The 17847-nt window shown below is 44.0% G+C and overlaps 1 protein-coding gene across 4 annotated transcripts in view; it reads left to right on the forward strand.

Moving 5' to 3' along the window:
- ST3GAL1 (ST3 beta-galactoside alpha-2,3-sialyltransferase 1) overlaps positions 1–17847 on the forward strand; it is a 77802-nt gene that overhangs the window by 39761 nt on the left and 20194 nt on the right. For 2 of the 4 annotated variants that reach the window (XM_068155491.1, XM_068155490.1), the window contains one exon: positions 15963–16801. In XM_068155491.1, the coding sequence (XP_068011592.1) occupies positions 16490–16801 (312 nt within the window). In that variant the 5' untranslated portion in view covers positions 15963–16489. Of the gene's footprint in view, positions 1–4130; positions 4285–15495; positions 15651–15962; positions 16802–17847 lie in introns of those variants that run through there. The other 2 variants (XM_068155493.1, XM_068155492.1) reach the window with 2 other exon arrangements.

Genomic DNA, 17847 nt, shown 5'->3' on the forward strand with positions numbered 1-17847 from the left:
GAAGTGACCCAAGAGGTTATCCACTCCATTCATCTGCTCCAAAATCCCTAAATGACTTCCGATACCCTCTGCAGGAGCACCACTATCTGTGTAAGGAACCTGTGGGCAAGATCACTTTAAGTACCAGATTCATGTCTCTGTAGCCTCAATGACCTAAAAGGTGTTGTGCAAATGTGAGTAGATACATGTGGCTTCTCTGCCCCAGTGAAATTTTGGCTCACATGCCTGTGTGTCTAGAAAACAACTCAATAAAAACGTTGAGTTGGTAGTGTGTACCATATCACACTCAGAAATATTTTGGAATAGGGTGGTTGACAATAGCACAGTGTTGCCTAGATGCTGGTGCTGGGGAAACTGGCTCCTGCTGCTGGGACCCCGTGGCTTCTTTGCAGGCATCGCTGTGGGTAGCTGAACCACAGCCAGTGAGCCAGCTGGTATCGCTCGCTTTGCTTGCAGTTTACTTTATCCCATAAAGTGTTGTGAATGCTTTTCCCCCCTCCCTCTCTCTCTCCTTGCTTTTTAACAGATGGTATTGAAGGATTGTTACCTTTTCCCCCCACACCTCCCAATCTCTTTTAGGCTCTCCCTGCCTCTCATTTCACAGATAATGCCCCTGACAGCTGACCACTGACTTCTGTGCCAGGAAGCATTTTTCCTGTCCAGAAACTGATCTGTTACAAAGGTGCCTAATAACCCCCTCCTCCTGCCACAGGCACAAAACCTTCACACCACCCGAAGTGACTGCTCCATCCTCTGCCAGAGGCTTCAGGGATGGGGCACATGAGTCTGAGAGCAGAAATCCCTGTCTCCCCACTCAGCTGCTGTGATGCTGCCTTTGCCAAGCAGCGTGGCACTCTGGACTGACGGACCAAAGGCAAAGCCAGCTGAAGCAGGGCTGTGCTGTCCTCTTCAGAGCCCAGCTGCTCTCACCTGGCGTCTTGCATCTAATCACATTGACAGGAGCCATTGTTTATTTTCCTCCCTTCTTGTCTTTCTTGTTTTATGGTAAATTAGAGCAGGCAGGCAAGCCATCCATCAGCCTGTAAATGCTGTGGAGCATTTTGGCTTTGTGCTAAATAATTGTGCATTTTATTGCTATTTACACGTTAATTTTCTTAGGCAATAAAATGCAAACTGCAGTCCCCAATACTTCTTATAGTTTGTTTCTGTATTATGGCAGCCACATAGGTTTCAGCAGCAGCATACAGCCTGCTGCTGTAAATTCACTCTATTGTAGTAGGTCCAATATTTATTTATAAATGTCAAGGATTTTATACAGCAATGCCAATTTCTGATTTATTTATTTTTGAAGAAAAATAAATGTTTGGGGTTTTTTTATTATTATTAATGTCGTAGCAACACAAAGTTGCAGTGGTTAATCTTTTCCAGAGTAGTGGAGATAAAGGCTGTTAAAAACTTACTTGGTGGTAAAGTTAGAAAAAGCAGCATGTCACCTCTTAACTCTAGGGGTTGAATAGGTGGAGATTCTCATATGTGGGACAGTAACTCAAATCAGTTGCTCTGTTGGTGTCAGAAAGGCAGGTGGGGATGGCAAGCCTCTGCAGAAGGAGCTGTTGTAGACACTGCAAAATGAGCAGTGGAAATGTCAGGGCTTAATGTCCCAGGGAAGCTGAGGACAGAGCTTGACAAAGGCTCTCCAGTGGATCCTCAAACCACTATCATTAATGATGGAGGAGTAACTGCTGTGACTGCAGGTTGTGCACTGCTGGCAGCAGTGATGGGATGCGGCACTCCCTGTATGATGAACGTAAATGAAACTCAGCTTGAGTCATCACAAACACATGCACAGGGATGTGAATTGGACCGAAGACACCTTAAAATAGAGTTTTATACTTTGAATCCTCTATTACCTTCTTGGTGCTAAGATAGCTAGCCATGCATTTGCAACTAAATTGCCCTTATCAGTAGCCGATGAATGGCTTATGCTTCTTTTTCAGTCCAACTGTGGCATATTATGCCAGAAAATTTGCAGAGGGATGCATCAGACTTGGCAAAGAATGATGGGAACAGCAGCCAATTCCATCTTAAACTAGTTTTTACCCCTGCCAGGGACAGCTGCCTAACAAGTGCTCGGAGGACCCAGGCTGAAACACAGCCCTGAAAAAACTGCAGGTCAGAGGTGTAAAGGGAGCTGCATAGGGCAAAGTAAAACTGCTGCTACTGCTCCAGCTTCCCATTCCTAATGATTTACCTTTGAAATGCTGAGCAGCACTGGGATAAGGGAATTAGCAGAGTCAGCAGTGGAGTCAGGAGCTGGGGATGGATGTTGCATTTCTACCCTCGAGCTCTGTAAGGGTGAGAATAAAATAGATGCCTGCAGACTCACTCACCCCTTCCCCATCTGTGAAGCAGAGGTGGCAGCAGCGTGCCCTGTGCATGGTGATATTTTGGAGTGATCATAGAGAAGAAGGCTTGTGGTGAAGAGTTGTCATGGCGGTTGAATAAGTGGCTTGTGTGCTACCCCCTCCTCCAAGGGTTTTGCCCCAGGCCATTCCTTCCATAGCAAACCAGCCTTAGTGGGTCAGAAATGAAAACAGAGATAAATCTTGGTGACTGAGTAATTTAAAAGGTCTTTTTCAACCAAAATAATTCTAGGATTCCATATGTCCTTTTTTCTTTTGGACACCTTTCCAATGTGTTCTGAAACTGGTAGCAAGGCCCTGTGTCAGTTAGGGTGTGTGTGATATCTGTGTACAAGTGTGGGAAGAGATGCTGTCAGACCAAAGCTGGATTTTGCTAAAAAACAAGGGTAAATTGAAGAGTGCTCAGTGTGAGGAAGAGCAGTCCTGAAAGATTCTGCTCTGACTTCTTGGGGGGGGGTTGAGTAGCTAAAATTATGGAAGCCAGTCAGGGGTGGATGATCAGTATCTCTGGAAACTCAGCTTCCAAACAGTTCAAGTGGAGTACCCCAAATGAAATCAGTGAGTGTTTTGGCTGTTGCTGCCTGGATTTTGTCACTGCAAATCTGGCTTTGATTGGGATTTTTAAATTCTTTTTTTTTTTTGTCTAAGGCTATTAGAGTTTGAGGTTCCCCCCCCCGCTCATCAGGAAGAAGGTCTATTTTCATTTCTTATTTAGCATGGTGTTTCTACAGTCATTTAATGTCAAAGATGTCTGGCAAACTTGAAGTAATATGCAACACTTATATCAAGCCAATGGCCTTACACATCAGAGCTGGGAGAACATGTACATGCCATGTGCTCTCACACAACTGTGTTGTCTGGGCTTGGGGCAGGTATCACCCACAGGAACCATATCTGTGTGCCGAGAAATGTTGCTGATGGGCATCTGGGCAGCAAAAGGACTTTATTCCTCCCAGCAGTACTGGATAGGGTGGCAAGAACCTCTTCATTCCCTCTGTCTGCTCTGACAATGCTGTGGAGTCCAGTCACTAAATGTGCAGCTTGCTTCCATGGTTTTTGTAAAGCCATTTTCGAAAGCAAATTCTGCTTTTGTCCTGCATGAAAATCATGTTTCACCCCACGGACAGGACCTCTGTACAAGGGGTAACATTTTTAAACTAAAAGAGCATAGACTTAGACTAGATACAAAGAAGAATTTTTTTTATGACACTGGTGAAACACTGTCAGAGGCAGCACAGAGTGGTGATAGATGTCCGATCCCCAGAAACATTCAAGGTCATATTGGACAGGGCTTTGAGCAGCCTGATCTAGTTGAAGATGTCCCTGCTCATGGTAGCAGGGGTTGGAGTAGGTGGCCTTTTAAATATTCCTTCCAAAACCATTCTATGATTCTAATACAAGCCTTGGATGAAGAGAGATGACATCTTTCTCATTTGTTTAGACCCTCACTGTAGAAGAGGCTTCTTACCATGGTAGGAGGTTGATTTATTTTGGACAGCCAGAAATTTGGACAGTGTTTAGATCCTTAAGTGCCCTCACCCTCCTTTGCACACAGTGGTGTGACCCATATAAGAGTTAATTCCAGTTGTAAGCCCTGTCAGCTGGGCAGTAAACCTGCTCCTAGACCCTCCCACCTAATCCAGGCAAATCCTCTTTCCTTATACCTTTTCTTCTTTTTTCCACTACCTTGGAGTAAAAAGGTGAGGATGAAGAAGAGCTATGGAAGCACACATTTAACCATTTTGGTATGTGCATGAGAGTCTCACCAGGCACAGCTTCCACTATCCCTATGGGCTGTGTGCTTATTGTTGTGTGCAGTCTGCTCAGCCTCCCCACTTGGCTACCTGGTCCTGCAGCATCAGGATTCTTTCCTGTTGTTCCCAGCGTAGTGTCGTGTTCTGTAAGTAAGGGATGGGATCACATGCTGAAGCTGATGTCACGACCCTGGTCAGCAGGGGTTGGGGTTGGGGGGTGTCGGGCTAAGGTTCAGATAATTCCTTTGGAGTAAATAAAGGTGAAACGATGCCAAACGGCTGATGAACTGGGTTTATTAGATTGGACTGGAGCAGAGGGAAAAGGGTAAGGGAAAGCAGTGGGAAAAATATATGTCAAAGAGAAGGGATGTCAGTATTTCCCTGGCTTGAAATTGTGGAATTGCCCTAGGAGCAGTTCCAAGTTTCTTGGCGGCAGGCGCACACAGCGAGATGAGCAGCGGCGGGGGAGCGGCACCGTGCCACCTGGTCTTCTCCAGGCTGCAGGCAGCGCCAAGCAGGGCTGTGCCATGTGGCTTTTCTCCGGGCCACAGACAGTGGTGGGAACAGAGCGGCATGGGGCCAGGCGGAGCGGAGCGGCTTCCTCCGGTCCCTGCTCTCTCGCGCTTCCCTGGCAGCCTCCTTTGTCCCTTCGCCCCCCGCATGGGAGGCGCGGGGGAGGGCAGCACCCCCGGAGCCGTGCAGAGTGCCATGTGCACACCCGTCCTTCAGTGGCGCTGTTTGAGACAACTGGAACGCTCGCGGTCACACAGCTGGTTCCAAGGATCTGAAAGCAAGGGGACATTCTTCCAGCAGTTGTTTTAGTTTGGAGAAATGGAGGCTGAGGGGTGAACTTACCTCTCTCTGCAGCTACCTGACAGGAGATCGTAGTGAGGTGGAGGTCAGTTGCTTCTCCCAATTAATAAATGATAGGATAGGAGGAAACAGCCTAAAGTTGCACCAGGATTTAAATAGGATATTTAAATAGGATATTAGGAAAAAGTTTTTTGCTGGAAGGGTTGCCAAATACTGGAACAGCTGTTCAGGGAAGTGGTTGAGTTGCCGTCCCTGGAGGTATTTGAAAGGCACATAGATGTGCTGAGGGACATGGTGTAGTGGTAGACTCAGCCCTGTTAGATTTACAGTTGGACTCTATGATCTTAAAAGGTCATTTGCAACCTAAATGGTTCTATGATTCTTGCTCCTCTCTGCATTGTTGTGCAGGGCAGGGTGCAGCTTCAGCATCAGGTGGGTGTTCACAGTCACTACAGAATGATGCTCTGAGGTGTTCCAGGGCTGAATGGTTGACTAAGTAGTATTTCATATAAAAGCTAGACTGGTACAGTTTCTTTCTTTAAGACTATTAAGTCAAATACAAATTTGGGGAAGGGCTTTTTTTGCTATTGTCTGAGCTAAGGATGGCCTTGTACTGATAACAATTTTTTTTTTGAGAGACAGAGGACAATTTCTTCTACTGACTGTTTTCAAAAGGGGTTAGACAAACTTCTATCAGAGGAGTTATGTGTAACTAGTTGGTGCCGCCTTCACACAGGAGGAAACCTCTCGGCACCTCACCCAGCTGAGTCTCCTGTGAGTCTTATGAACCAATGTCTAGAACTAAAGCCAATCCATCTCAGTCCTGGGCGTCAGCCAGGAGCCGCATCTAGCAGGGTGGCTGCAAAGGGTAAGCGGTCCCCACCTCACCTGTCTCTCTGGCTGATACGTCCATGAACAGAAATGACTGCATATACTTGTAAAACTTGGACAAGATAATTTTGCCTCTGTGTGCCATGTGCTGTCACTGAGCCCTGTCACTGTCTGTCTCCCACACTTTCCTCACTCTTTCTCATACAAATTAGCAATGCCCCAAGTCTACCATGCATGTAAATGAGAGCAGGGTCAATGAAATTCAGAAGTTAAAAGTACAGAAGGTTGTAAAATGAGAATGATTTCCCTCAGTTGCAGTTTTGGAAATGTCTGTGCAGTAACCATACTGGTCACTGAAAACCTCATCTTTTAGACAAACATCTAGAACCCACCTCTCCATATGCTGTGGCAAAGGACACTCTGGAATCCATTACATTTTGCTAAAGATGGGAACACCCCAGCAACAACTACCACATCCTGGATTAACACCTTATAGCTGAGTGTGACATCTCTTCTGTGACTGGGGTTCTTGTCTCCTTTTAGAGCAACTTAAAAACAACTACGCCCTACGGCTGATGCTATGTCTTCTCCATAAGTAGTTCTCCTCTGGGAATGTTTAGGCTCTTTGTCATGACTTTCCTTTGGATACAGTCAGTATTTTTCAGCATTTGCCTCTTTTTTCTTTTTTTAGCAAGAGAAGCATATTAAAAGAGATTGAACACTTAATCTTACCCTGTTTAAAACCAATCCAGGCAGAACAGTGTATTTTCAAGTTTCTTGGTGTACAGTTCCCAGCAAATCCTTGAGAGGTTTTAATTAAAGGTGAGATGACTTCTTTTTCCTTTGCTTAATAAAGGCAAAATACAAACAAAATCCCACAGCTGCCATTTGCTAAGCAAACTTTTGGACATAAATTGATTCATTTAAAAGCAAGCTCAAAGCCCCAGGACTCTGCTGCCTGTGGTCATTGAAGACTGTTAGCTTTTAACACTGTGCCCATTAAAACTTGCTGGGAGCTTTATTGCTAGAGGAAGCAGTTTTGTAAGCCCCATTTTAAAAGTTACTATGCAACTTCTCATCAAAGTTAGAACAGGATCCCATGTTCATTGCAACAGTAATACGTACAAACGCTTGCAACAGAAAGAAAAGGCTGCACTGGACCACTGAAAATGGAGGTATCTTTTAGATGTGGAAGGGGTAAAGTGGAAAAGATGCCACAGTTTTGTGCATGTCTGGATATCGGAGAAACACAGACAATTATCAGCATCCATGTTATGCAATATTAGCATTTTTCATGCACTTCAGGATGCCCAGTCGAGTGCCTGAATGTGCAGCTCTCTGATGCATGCAAATCCATTTCACATGCAGCTCTCGACATATTTTCATATTCAGGATTACAGGAAGCTTTTTCTGTGCCACTCTGATGTGTGCTAATCTTTGTTTCTCTAAAAACACTTTAAAAGTGTTTTGAAAATGCTTTTGCCACAGAGGCAAAATTTCTTCTTTGCTTAGATTCTGAGGTTGTCCTGCATCCAAATCACCACATAGTAGAAAGAAAAGCTTCCACCAATGGAACTCTGAGGGGTCATATACATGCTATCTGATCCAGACAGCTACATTCATCTATCAGATATTAGAGACAACTTATGATCTGGTAGTCTGAAGTCTGAATCATTAGATTTTTTCTTGACAGTCAACACTGTTGTAGATGTAGGGCTAAAGCTGGAATGCACAGAGGTTGAATTATTCCTAGGCTGGGTGAAAGAGCAGAGTGCATTTGGATCCAAATAGTTCAAGTACTTCTATTAAGGACATAAAAAATGATCAATCAATTAAAGTAGCTGCCTAATGGCTTTGTAATTATGGCTATATTAATTATCAAAAGTGTAACATATCTGTAATATAGTTGTAATGGATTATTTTTTGACTCCTTGTAAACTTACTGTGGCTACTGTGTGCACACTAAATGAAAACTTTCAGCAGTGTGTGTGCTAGATGGAAAACATATAAGTATTATTTTGTACTTGCCATAGCTTGCACCGACTACCAGGTTCACACTATTCCAAAATGCTAGAATACCTCTGAATTTAATTGTGGACAGTTTGACACCTTCATAGCACAAGAAAGACTAAGCATAAATCCCAGGTTAGTGAAGCAGAAAATCCCCATGGTGTAATTAAGCCTTCTCCAGAGTGAATTCAGCCTGTCTGAATAAATGTTTAATGTGGAGTTGTATCAGTTGGTGTCATCGATTGTAGGAGAAATGCTCTCAGTTTAACAAGGAGCCCATCAGTATTAATACCAGTTAACAACCTCACAGTGCCAACTGCTTGGTATTGCTTCAGGGCAGGAATCCCAGCAAGGAGTCAGATGTGCTCACATGGGCAAGGAAACACTTCCTAGATTTTAGGGGTTATTGACAATGCCATCAACAGTATCGTTATCATCTAATCTTTCTCTTCATTTGTAATTGTAATGCCATGAGTGTCCCTGTGGTGTGTTAATCACTCTTAATCCCAGAAATCAGAGTTCTTGGAAGTCTGTTCCACAGTTGTATTTGTAGTCACTTATATTTCCTAACAGTTTTAACCAGGAAATAGATTGGTGATTATTTTTGAGCTGATTTCTCATGGACAGTCTAGCAAAACACCTACTGTCAATGTGATCAAGTTCCACCTTTAGTTTAGAGTGTCCCATAATCTGAAATAATCCTATATCCCTGCCTGTAATCCTATAAAACTGAAACTAATGCATTTACAGGAATTTGCGTCTGTAATACTTGCCTCTATTTCTACTGCTGCTGTTGTCATTGCTAATTTGTCTTTTTGTATTTGGATTACCTGAAAATCTCTGAAATTCTCCTGGGAGTCAGTAAGAGTAGAATCATTAAGGTTGGAAAAGACCTCTAAAATCCAAACCATCAAGACAACACCACCATGCCCACTAAACCAAGTCCCTATAACTATAAAAAGCCACATATAGTCAGACCCCAATATGAAGAAGCTGCCCAAGAATAAGGAGTTGTTTTTTTTCCACACTTCTCCTAGCAGAAATGTAAGTATCTACGGAAGGATGACTTTTTGACAAAGGAAAAAAAAGAAAGCAAGCCATACAAATAAACTGTACTTGAAAAACTCCTTGCCAGCTTTAGCTCTAGGGTTGTCCTATCACAAACCATTAAAAAAATTATGCAAGGTGCAAACACACATAGGTATCCTGGAAATCCCTTTGGTTGCTCCTTTTTCCCAACCAAAGGGCAGCAGAGTTTTGATCCTGGCTTGCAGACTACCTAATGGCAGAACAAGGATGTGAAAGTACAGGGGAATTCTGTCCACTATAGACTCTCTGCCACAAAAGGTGGTTAATAGGAATCAAACCACAAGTTTGATGTGTCCCATTGTCTCCATGAATGTTTTTAAAGAAGTCCCTGAAGTAGAATCATTCATAGAGGTAAAGTGAAAGAATTCGAGTGAGTGAGTGATTTTTAGTTTAGGATTTTCATTGTAGGGTTATTGTTTTCTTCGGCCCAGCTTTGGGCTCTTGGCATGACAGCTTACATAACGACAGACAAAAAGTTCCATCCCAACTCATCAAAAGGTATTGGCCCATTACATAAAAGCTCTCATAGTTCATCAGGTTAAACCTATGTGTCTGTCCAGCATTGTAAACTACAGAATGGGGAAGGAAAAGAATATTCTTTTTAAGAACTTGTAGCCATCCACTTGCTCATTATAACACCAGTGTGTCTGTGGGGACGGGGATTTGGAATAGATGAAAGAAAATGAAGTACCACTAGAGAAGCAAAGTGCCATTTCTTGATTAATAGACTGTGTGCAAAGAGGTAGGGCTCCTCCAAAATCACTTGCAGGTATGGCAACTCCCAGCACCTAAGGGTATGAGCAGGCTCATGACCTTTCCTGAGCCAAAGCCTCCAGGCCTTTTCTCAGGCATCATGAAGGAATTTTCATTTCCAGACCACTCAGCAACTTGCCTGGTAAAGTCTGCCAGATCTCTTTGCACATAGGAAGGGAGATCTTCTGTCTGCCTGGCCAGCCCAAGCCTGCCAGCAAACTTGCTCACTTATAAGACACAAGTAGGTAACAGTTTTTTTCAGATCACTAGCACCTAAAATGCCATGCAGTTACGCTCCATAAACCACCTCCAGTTTTTCTTCTATTTGCTGTGATAGATGAAACACTGTCAAAGAGCTGGCTCCAAATTCAAGAGGCATGGAGCTGCCTTCAGATTTGTCTAAAGCAGTTTTTTCTCATGGCTTAAGTGTTCCTGAATGGTTTTGTTTTCTAGGCAGTTGTTGCCTGGTGTTTTTATTCTAGACAGTTGTTTGAGGAGAACATTTTAATAAATCTAAGAGCAATATGCCAACCAGCTTGAGTGACTTCAGTGCTGTGACCCAATTTTGACAGTGGCAGTCAAACAGATTTATGACTTGCAGCACAGTAAAGGTTGGGTCAGAAAATCTGCAGATCATTTTCTTCATGATTAAATGGCAGGTTAGAATTTGGGGTGGTTTTCTATGGCTGTGGTCACATGGGAAAACAGCACCCATGTCATCCCTGTAAGGGTGTAACAGTAGTCAGGAGCCAGTTAGCTCTGTGAAACCAAATGTAGTCTGATTTCAATTAAGCTATGCACAGAAAGGGAAATGTCATGTGGTTCTTTTCCAAAATTGCATCCTGCAGTGGATTTTGGTGTTTGAGAAGGACAGGGCTCACATGTACCTGCCAGTGCTGTGTGGCCAGTGGCACGTGGGAAATCACACCATGAACAGGTTGAAGTTGCAGGAGCTATGCTGGGACACAGGCTTCAACCCATCCCCACCTTGTGTCTTTAGCTCTTCCCTTCAATGTTTGGGAACACTCATCTCCTGGAGTCAGAGGTCTTGCATGGCCTCCCAGCATTAGCTGGTTAAGGGAGATTCACGTTTCTGCCCTGTGTTTAACTCTCATGGGCTGCCAGGCTGCCTTTTGATTGCACAATCTATCTCACATAACGAAAGCGTCATGCTCAGAGGTCTCTGGCAAGGTGTCAGACCAATGAAGTGTTTATTTCCAAATGTCAGCCAGCTTTGGGCAGTGGGAGGCAGCCAGCGATGAGCCAGGGCAGGGCAGACAAGCCTGTGGTCTGGAGTGAAACAGTCCCCTCTGTTGCTCCTTTCCAGGCATAAGCACAGACCTAGGGTGGAAATTTATGTGTATTTTTCCAGTGACTTTTTGCTGCCCCAGGATAACATCTTCTAAGACTGCTCTGGGCCTTTGTGGGTGCAGTAAAGCAAGATTGAACCTTCCATCCTCTCCCAGGCCAGGGCTTCAAAACCTAGGGTTATTCAAGTCATTACTCATGAGGAATGTGGATGGGAGGAAGGTCCCAAAACAGCTGAAAAGATGCTTGAGGAAATACTGTTTGTTTTGTGAAAAGGCTTTAGAACAACATGGCTTAGCTGGAGCACTAAGTCATCTTTGAAGGTTTTGCTGTGTGGGGCTCCAAACTGTGCTTCTGAAAATCGGTACCTGCAGTTCTGCCACTGAGACCTCTCTAGCACAGCACAGTCTCTTGAAGTCAAATTGCAGCAGATCTTTACTCCTTGAAGCTGTAAAATACTCTGGGTTGTAGAAGGGTTGTATGATGGCCACCATCAGTCATGAGAAAGCTGCAAAGCGTCCCATTGTTCTTCCCCAGCTTCCATCGAGGCAGGTGGGTATGTGGGGTTTGAGTCTAAAGAACTTTGGGACCTTTGATAGTGAATGGAGAGCTGGAAATATCCCTGTATAGGGATGCTGTGCCCTGTTGCCTTTGTGCTCTTCTGCCCAACATGCTGTGTCTGGAATGTGCTGGCAACTTCAAACTAGAGAACTGTGTTTCACAGAGAGGTTTTAATGTGAATTAAGGACAAGAAGGCAATAGATGTGTCCTGAACCATCAGCACAAGCTGACAAAGATCTCCTCAAAATGGTACTAAGTACTTCTTTGCCACCCATATAGGCATCAAAAGGGGGTAAAACTCTGCTGTAGTATAGTGGCACTTTTACAGCTTGGGGGGTGAGAAGTGCAGTGATGTTTTTCTCAAAATTTTTTCATTATTATTCTCTACATGCATCTTTAGAAATAAAAAATCAAGAAATTCAGCATTCTATTAATATTGTGTGGCTGACCATGCAGACCTCATTCACTTATCTGGGTGAGCCCCAGGCCTGTGGCTGAGGCTGCCCTGGACCAGCCCTGGGAGGGACCCAGAGAGCGCCCCTTCTTCTGAGTCCTTACGTCAAGTTTCCACCTGCCTGTGTGCCCCTGTGCTCCTTTGGGCTGCTACAGATAGGCCTTCGATGGGCTCATGGCTCCTGGGATGGGCCTAGGAGCAGCTAGGGCAGGGTATTATTTAGACTCTCCCTCATGCTGTTGTCTCTGTGTGCTCCTTTGAGGGTGTGTAGATGAGATATGATCACATAACCTAACTATGCAGTTACTTTGCATTTTTAGGTGGATCTGTCAAAAAATACTTCCTGAAGGTGTAAAGAAATGCTTTATGTTAGTCCTTCTTTGTTAATTGCCAAATTGGCAAGGGACCAGGGACATTCTTCAGACTGAGTTTACAATACAAAATAAAAGAAAAAGATCTACTCTGGGGAAAAAAAAAAAAAGGAAAGGAGGAAAAGAAAAGCTCTCTCTGTTCCTCCTTTCTAAAATGCAAGAAGACAATGAAGAAAATCACAATGGATTAGTCCTGGTATATTTTGTAAAATGTAGTCAAAAGATTTAGCTCTGTCCTCCTTTATGGCCATTTAATCACACTGGAACCACTCCTACACTCAAGACTGGAGGCTGGAGGAATCTGCCCCTTCTTCTGAACCTGTCTCTCTCTGCTCTTTCCTAGGACGTAGCATTTCATATTTTCCATGCACTGTATATCAATGGACAGTGGCAGCATAAATAAGTTATCCTGGGGTGTACACGGGTGTCTTACATGGGACAAGGGTATAGGTAGGAAGGAGGATGAGGTGGGAGAGTAGCAGAAGAAATCCAGATCACAAATAGGACCTTAAGCACCCAATCACTTAAGGTAGCTTAACCTGCTGCTTGCATGAGCTAAGCTGGGATAGCTGCCCACAGGCACAGCCGCAGCAGGCTGTAGTTTAAATCTGTTTAACTCTCAGGGGGCTGTAGCTGGGCATGTAATTTAAATCTCTGTACCTGAAGTCCTGTTCTGAGTCTGAGGCTAAAATAGCCTGTTCACAGATGTACTAATACCAAGGTCACACCATGGTATGTAGATAAGAACTGTAGCTGGTAATGGCTTAAATTAACTATCACAAATAGTATCAAGAGGTAAAACATTCCCAACAGCTGAGGTTGGCAGCCCTGCATGTTTTCTCACACCAACCGCTTCCCGGCACCTTGGCAAATCTTGTGGAAACCCATTTGTAATGATATGAATATATGTGAGCAGAGGGAGACACAGGGATAGTTTGAGTTGTGTTGCAGGGTGCTGGGAAGGCTGAAAGTACTGATCCCTGGGTTGAATCTAATGTGCATTTTAGAAACAGATAAAAGCGGTCCCAGTCCAAGTCACAGTGAACTTGATGAAAACATTTTCCATTCATTTCACTTCTCCTTTCCCTCAAGCCCTACATCGCATTTATAGTCCCCAGAGCCTTTCTCTGAGGTTATATATACATTTCTTTTATTCCACATCCCCTCCACCCCCCATCATGAACATTCATAGGAAACTAACTGCCAGTAACAGGCTTTAAAATAGAGTATCCGGTGTTTATTTCCACCCTGGAAAAGGGCCTTAGGAGTTCTGGTTTCCCACCTTCCTATCATGTGCTATAAAAGATGAGATGATCAGGACTTTGGAAACACTATAGTACACTGCATAAACACTGCTTTGGGGAGGGTTTATTTCAAATTCTAAATATTAAGTTTAACCTTAGCTCAGTTACAATAAATAAATAAATAAATCTGGTGAAATGGGTGTTTGTATTTGAGGCCAGAATTGTTTCTTTTATGAACAATACTCCATTTTACAGGCTTTTCCAAGAAAGACTGAATAATCTCCTTCGCTCCTCCACTTAAAAAAAAAGAATAGAGGAGCAGGAGGTGTGTTTGCAAATACTACATTGCCCCAGTATTCAGAGCAGTTGGGATTCAACCCACCAGCACCACAACTCTTAAATTATCCAATCCATAAATGGAGAATCAATCTGCTTCTGGGATTTGGCATATTTGGAGGGGTTTGGGGCTGTGTTTTTGCTTATACTAACAACTACACCCACGCTATTAAAGCTCTGATGTGTTTGGGGCTGCTCTCTGGCACAGGCCAGCTGCCCTGGATGGGTGCTGTGCCTGGGGCTGTGCTCTTGAGCTCCTTTTCTAACTCTCCAAAGCACAGCCGGCAGCATCCCCTCTGCCGTTTGGATTGCATTTCCCAGATTGTACCGGGGAATAGTTTGGAAGATTTCCGATTAGCCCAAAAACTTCCCTCTAAAAAGTTAGAGTGTGAACAGTATTGTACCCTGGTGCTGTTTGATTTACCGCTGTAGCAAGCCCCATCAGCTGGGATTAATAAAGCCTTTTGTTATTCAGCCTGACCCACTTGTCAGCCCTTGAGCTCCTGTAAATGCATTTGTAGGGGACAGTCTTAAAATAAATCTTGAGGCATTTGGCAAACAGCAGCTAATTGAAGGGCACACGCTACACATCACATGCTGCAGATGAGAAAGCTGAAGCAGAGCAACTGCTTAAGACCAGGGTCTGAGGCTCCTGCCTTCAAATTTGGCTTTAGACAGCTCGAGAAATATTTACACACCACCTCTTAAAAGCAAGCCTGTGCCGTCTCCAAAACGCCATGTCAAACCCCTTTGAAAAGGACCTTCGGCCTCACAAGTCTGCAGGAGAAAAGCCAACAGCCAAACTGGGGGTGCTGTACCTAAAGCTGTGGTCATCAGATGCACTTGTCTCATGTCAGGATTTGAGTGATGAAATGAGGGGGATCCTTTGTTGGTGTGGTGCACAGAATAGATTTAAAATAATGGTTTATTTTAACAGAAACAGTTTCAGTTTTGCTCTTACTTGGCCCAAAGCGTGCAGCTGTGCAGTGAATGAGACTTCTCCGGCTGAGCTTTCACTTGTTCATAAATTTGCACACATTCTGACACAGTTGCTTCTCTAGTGTTTTGTTTTCTTTTTTCTTTTTTTAATTTAAAAAAAAAAACAAACAACAACCAAACACCCAACTTGTTAACAAAAGATTGTTATTTAAGCAATGGCACTTTTGGGACTTTTTGCAAGCATCCAAGGTTTTAAAAGCACAACGTGTTTTTCCTCCTACAAAACAATCACTCAGTGGGAGAAAGGGATCATTTGTTTTTTTTTGGCTTTTAAAAACTTGGCTCAGATCACTGCTGCCAGGCGGGGAACACCAGGAGGGGACTGGAGAGGAGCTCCAGGTCCATCTGTATCTTCTGACTCGCTGAAGTAAAGCAGCTCTCTGCCTTTTTCCTGACTTGGGTGTCTCATGGGAACTATGAGAGCCCAGGCTGCCCTCACCTAGCCTTCCTTTGCAGGAAAAATAGCAGTAATCCACGCAAAACAAAAGCCATTTATTCTTGTATTTCCCCTCTCTGTGCCAGGATGTATGAGCTGTTCTTGCTTAGCTTTCTCTGAATCACGAGTCCAGTCCTGATCCTTAAGAAGCTAAGTCATTTGTGGAGAGGAAGAGAAAGGAAACGATTCCTCTTCCTCCCTGTCCTACTCCTCCCTTCTTTGCCGAGTGCTTTTTGTTCAGCTGCTTTGAGTTATGAATACTTTGCTGTGTATCTTGTGGCTATCAAGGGCAGCCTAAGGGAAGGAGGTGAGTCATTGCATTCAAATGGCTACAGACTACAATTCAAGTAAGGCCAGAGCACCGCGGCTCGTTCAGTACAAAGGGACTCAATGTCCATCCACAGGTCGATGCTCTGCCCTTTCAGAAATTTCACCCTGAAACTTCTCAGCATGCAGACATCGCAGCAGAAATTGCAGCTGGTGGTACTGGGTTGAGAGCTCTGAGCCAATGAGAGGTTTTGGGATGGGCAGAGAAAAGCAGAGAAATTAGGTTGAGAGGAATGCAAAAAAACTTTTCTGACAGTAATTTTTCCTTCTTTTTGTGCGTCTGTGTCTCCAGGCTGCAAACTGTTCGTCATGGCTTAAATGGACATCAAAGCGCATCTCTCTGCTGTACTGTACATCCCCAGATGATCTGATCTTTCATGAACTAACTTCCAAGAAAAAAACCAACAACACACCCTCTTCTTTCTGCAGTTTGTTTGCTTTAATTTATGGCTTGCTCCAACAGAGAAAACCTAAATTTTTATGCTGATATTGGTCCCCTCTAAATATTCTGGTACATGGAAGGACAAGAGTCCATCTTCGTTGAACTCTCATTGGAAGAGATTAGCAGCAGGTCACGGAGAGGTGGAAGAGATTTGGAAACACTGAGGAGGTGAAAGAAATACCCAGCTTTGCCTTTTTTAAGCCCATTTTTGGGAAACAAGGTTTCTCCCCTTATGGATGGAGGTCATGCAAATGGTATGTTCAGCCTAAGCTCAAGGTGGTAACTGCTGGTTGCCTGCAACGCCCTTTCCTTTTTGCCTTACATTGGACCCTACGTTGTACTTGGTCAGCAGCGACAGTAGAGCCCGAGCAGGAAAGATGGTTGTGGTAAGGAGGAGGAACGTGAAAGTATTCACCTTTGCCTTTTTGCTCATCACAGTAACATCTTTTCTACTGAACTACACACACCAGGTGACCACATCCACCTGGGATCTGAGAAATTTCATCGGGCAGTTATCAGAGCAAGTCCAAAAACTCTTGAAGTACCCCAGAAGACCGTGCAGCTGTCACACGTGCATTTCTGAGTTGGGACATTCCCTCTGGTTCGATCAGAGGTTTAATTCAACTATGCAACCTTTCTTGACCTCACAAAATGCCTTCATCCCAGAAGACAGCTACAGGTGGTGGCTGGTAAGTGAGAGGTGTGGATACAGCCTGTTATTTGCATGATAGTTGTGGTGTCTGGCATTGGACAATGCTGAGCAGATAGTGAGAGATGGGTTTCTCCAAAAGCATTTGCTGTCTCAGCTGGCAAGGTGGGCAGAGATAGATGAAAGCCGATGTTCTTGACGGTGCTTAGCTTGCAGGTGCTCAGAGCACACACTTACTTGCTCCAAGCTAGAAAAGACCCATGCAGAGTTAGGCAGGGAATCCAGAATTTGCAAATGGCAGTATTGCTTTTTCCTTCCCTCTCTTTTAAAGACTAGACTCAGCAAGCTGGGTTGTTTCACTTGAGATGGTAAAAAGGGCTTTTGCTGTCAATCGAGGTAGCAAAGCAAACTTGTTGTGAAGTGTGTAATTCCACAGAGGCTCTTCCTACTATAAGACATGTAAATAATTAGAAGATTTAAATGGGAAATAATTAACTCCGTGTGTATGAGAACAGTCTCTATTGTGGCCAGTGACGTAAAACAGGTCTGTAAAGTGAACAAGTGTCCATGGGTCACTGGGAAGGAGTGGCCCCTGTCTATCCTTGAGCAGGGTTGTCCATCAAGCTTGATCCAAGCATTATGAAAGATAGTGGATGCATTGTTAAGAAAGCCAAGAATGGAAGAAGGTATATCCTAGCATTTTGCCTGATGAAAGCCTCTTTTATATCCTTCTGAAATAGGACATTGATTAAATTAATCACTCATATCCTGCACTGCTGAGCTCCTAAAGCACAGGTTCTGGTTGTGGCAACCCCAGCTTCAGTTTCATTATGACTTGCTGTCCCCTTCTTCAGGAAACACATTTTCTGTGTGCCTTTCTTTGAACACACAACAGCCTGCAACTTGGTGTTTTGTGGCAAGCACAGCCTTTGATTCTAAATTTGGGGCTTTCAGCCCTTCCCTGGTGCCCTGGGCAGGCCCTTCCAGCAGACACCCACTTTCAGAGTGGGAGCATTTAGGTTTTGGAGGATGCTGTCAGGGGCTAGGGGAATGAATTACCTAAATTATCACTTCTCACTCTGCTGT

The sequence above is a fragment of the Melanerpes formicivorus genome, unplaced genomic scaffold (genome assembly GCF_026170545.1).
Source record: "Melanerpes formicivorus ecotype bairdi unplaced genomic scaffold, bMelFor1.0.p_v2 SCAF_32, whole genome shotgun sequence".
Taxonomy (NCBI): domain Eukaryota; kingdom Metazoa; phylum Chordata; class Aves; order Piciformes; family Picidae; genus Melanerpes; species Melanerpes formicivorus.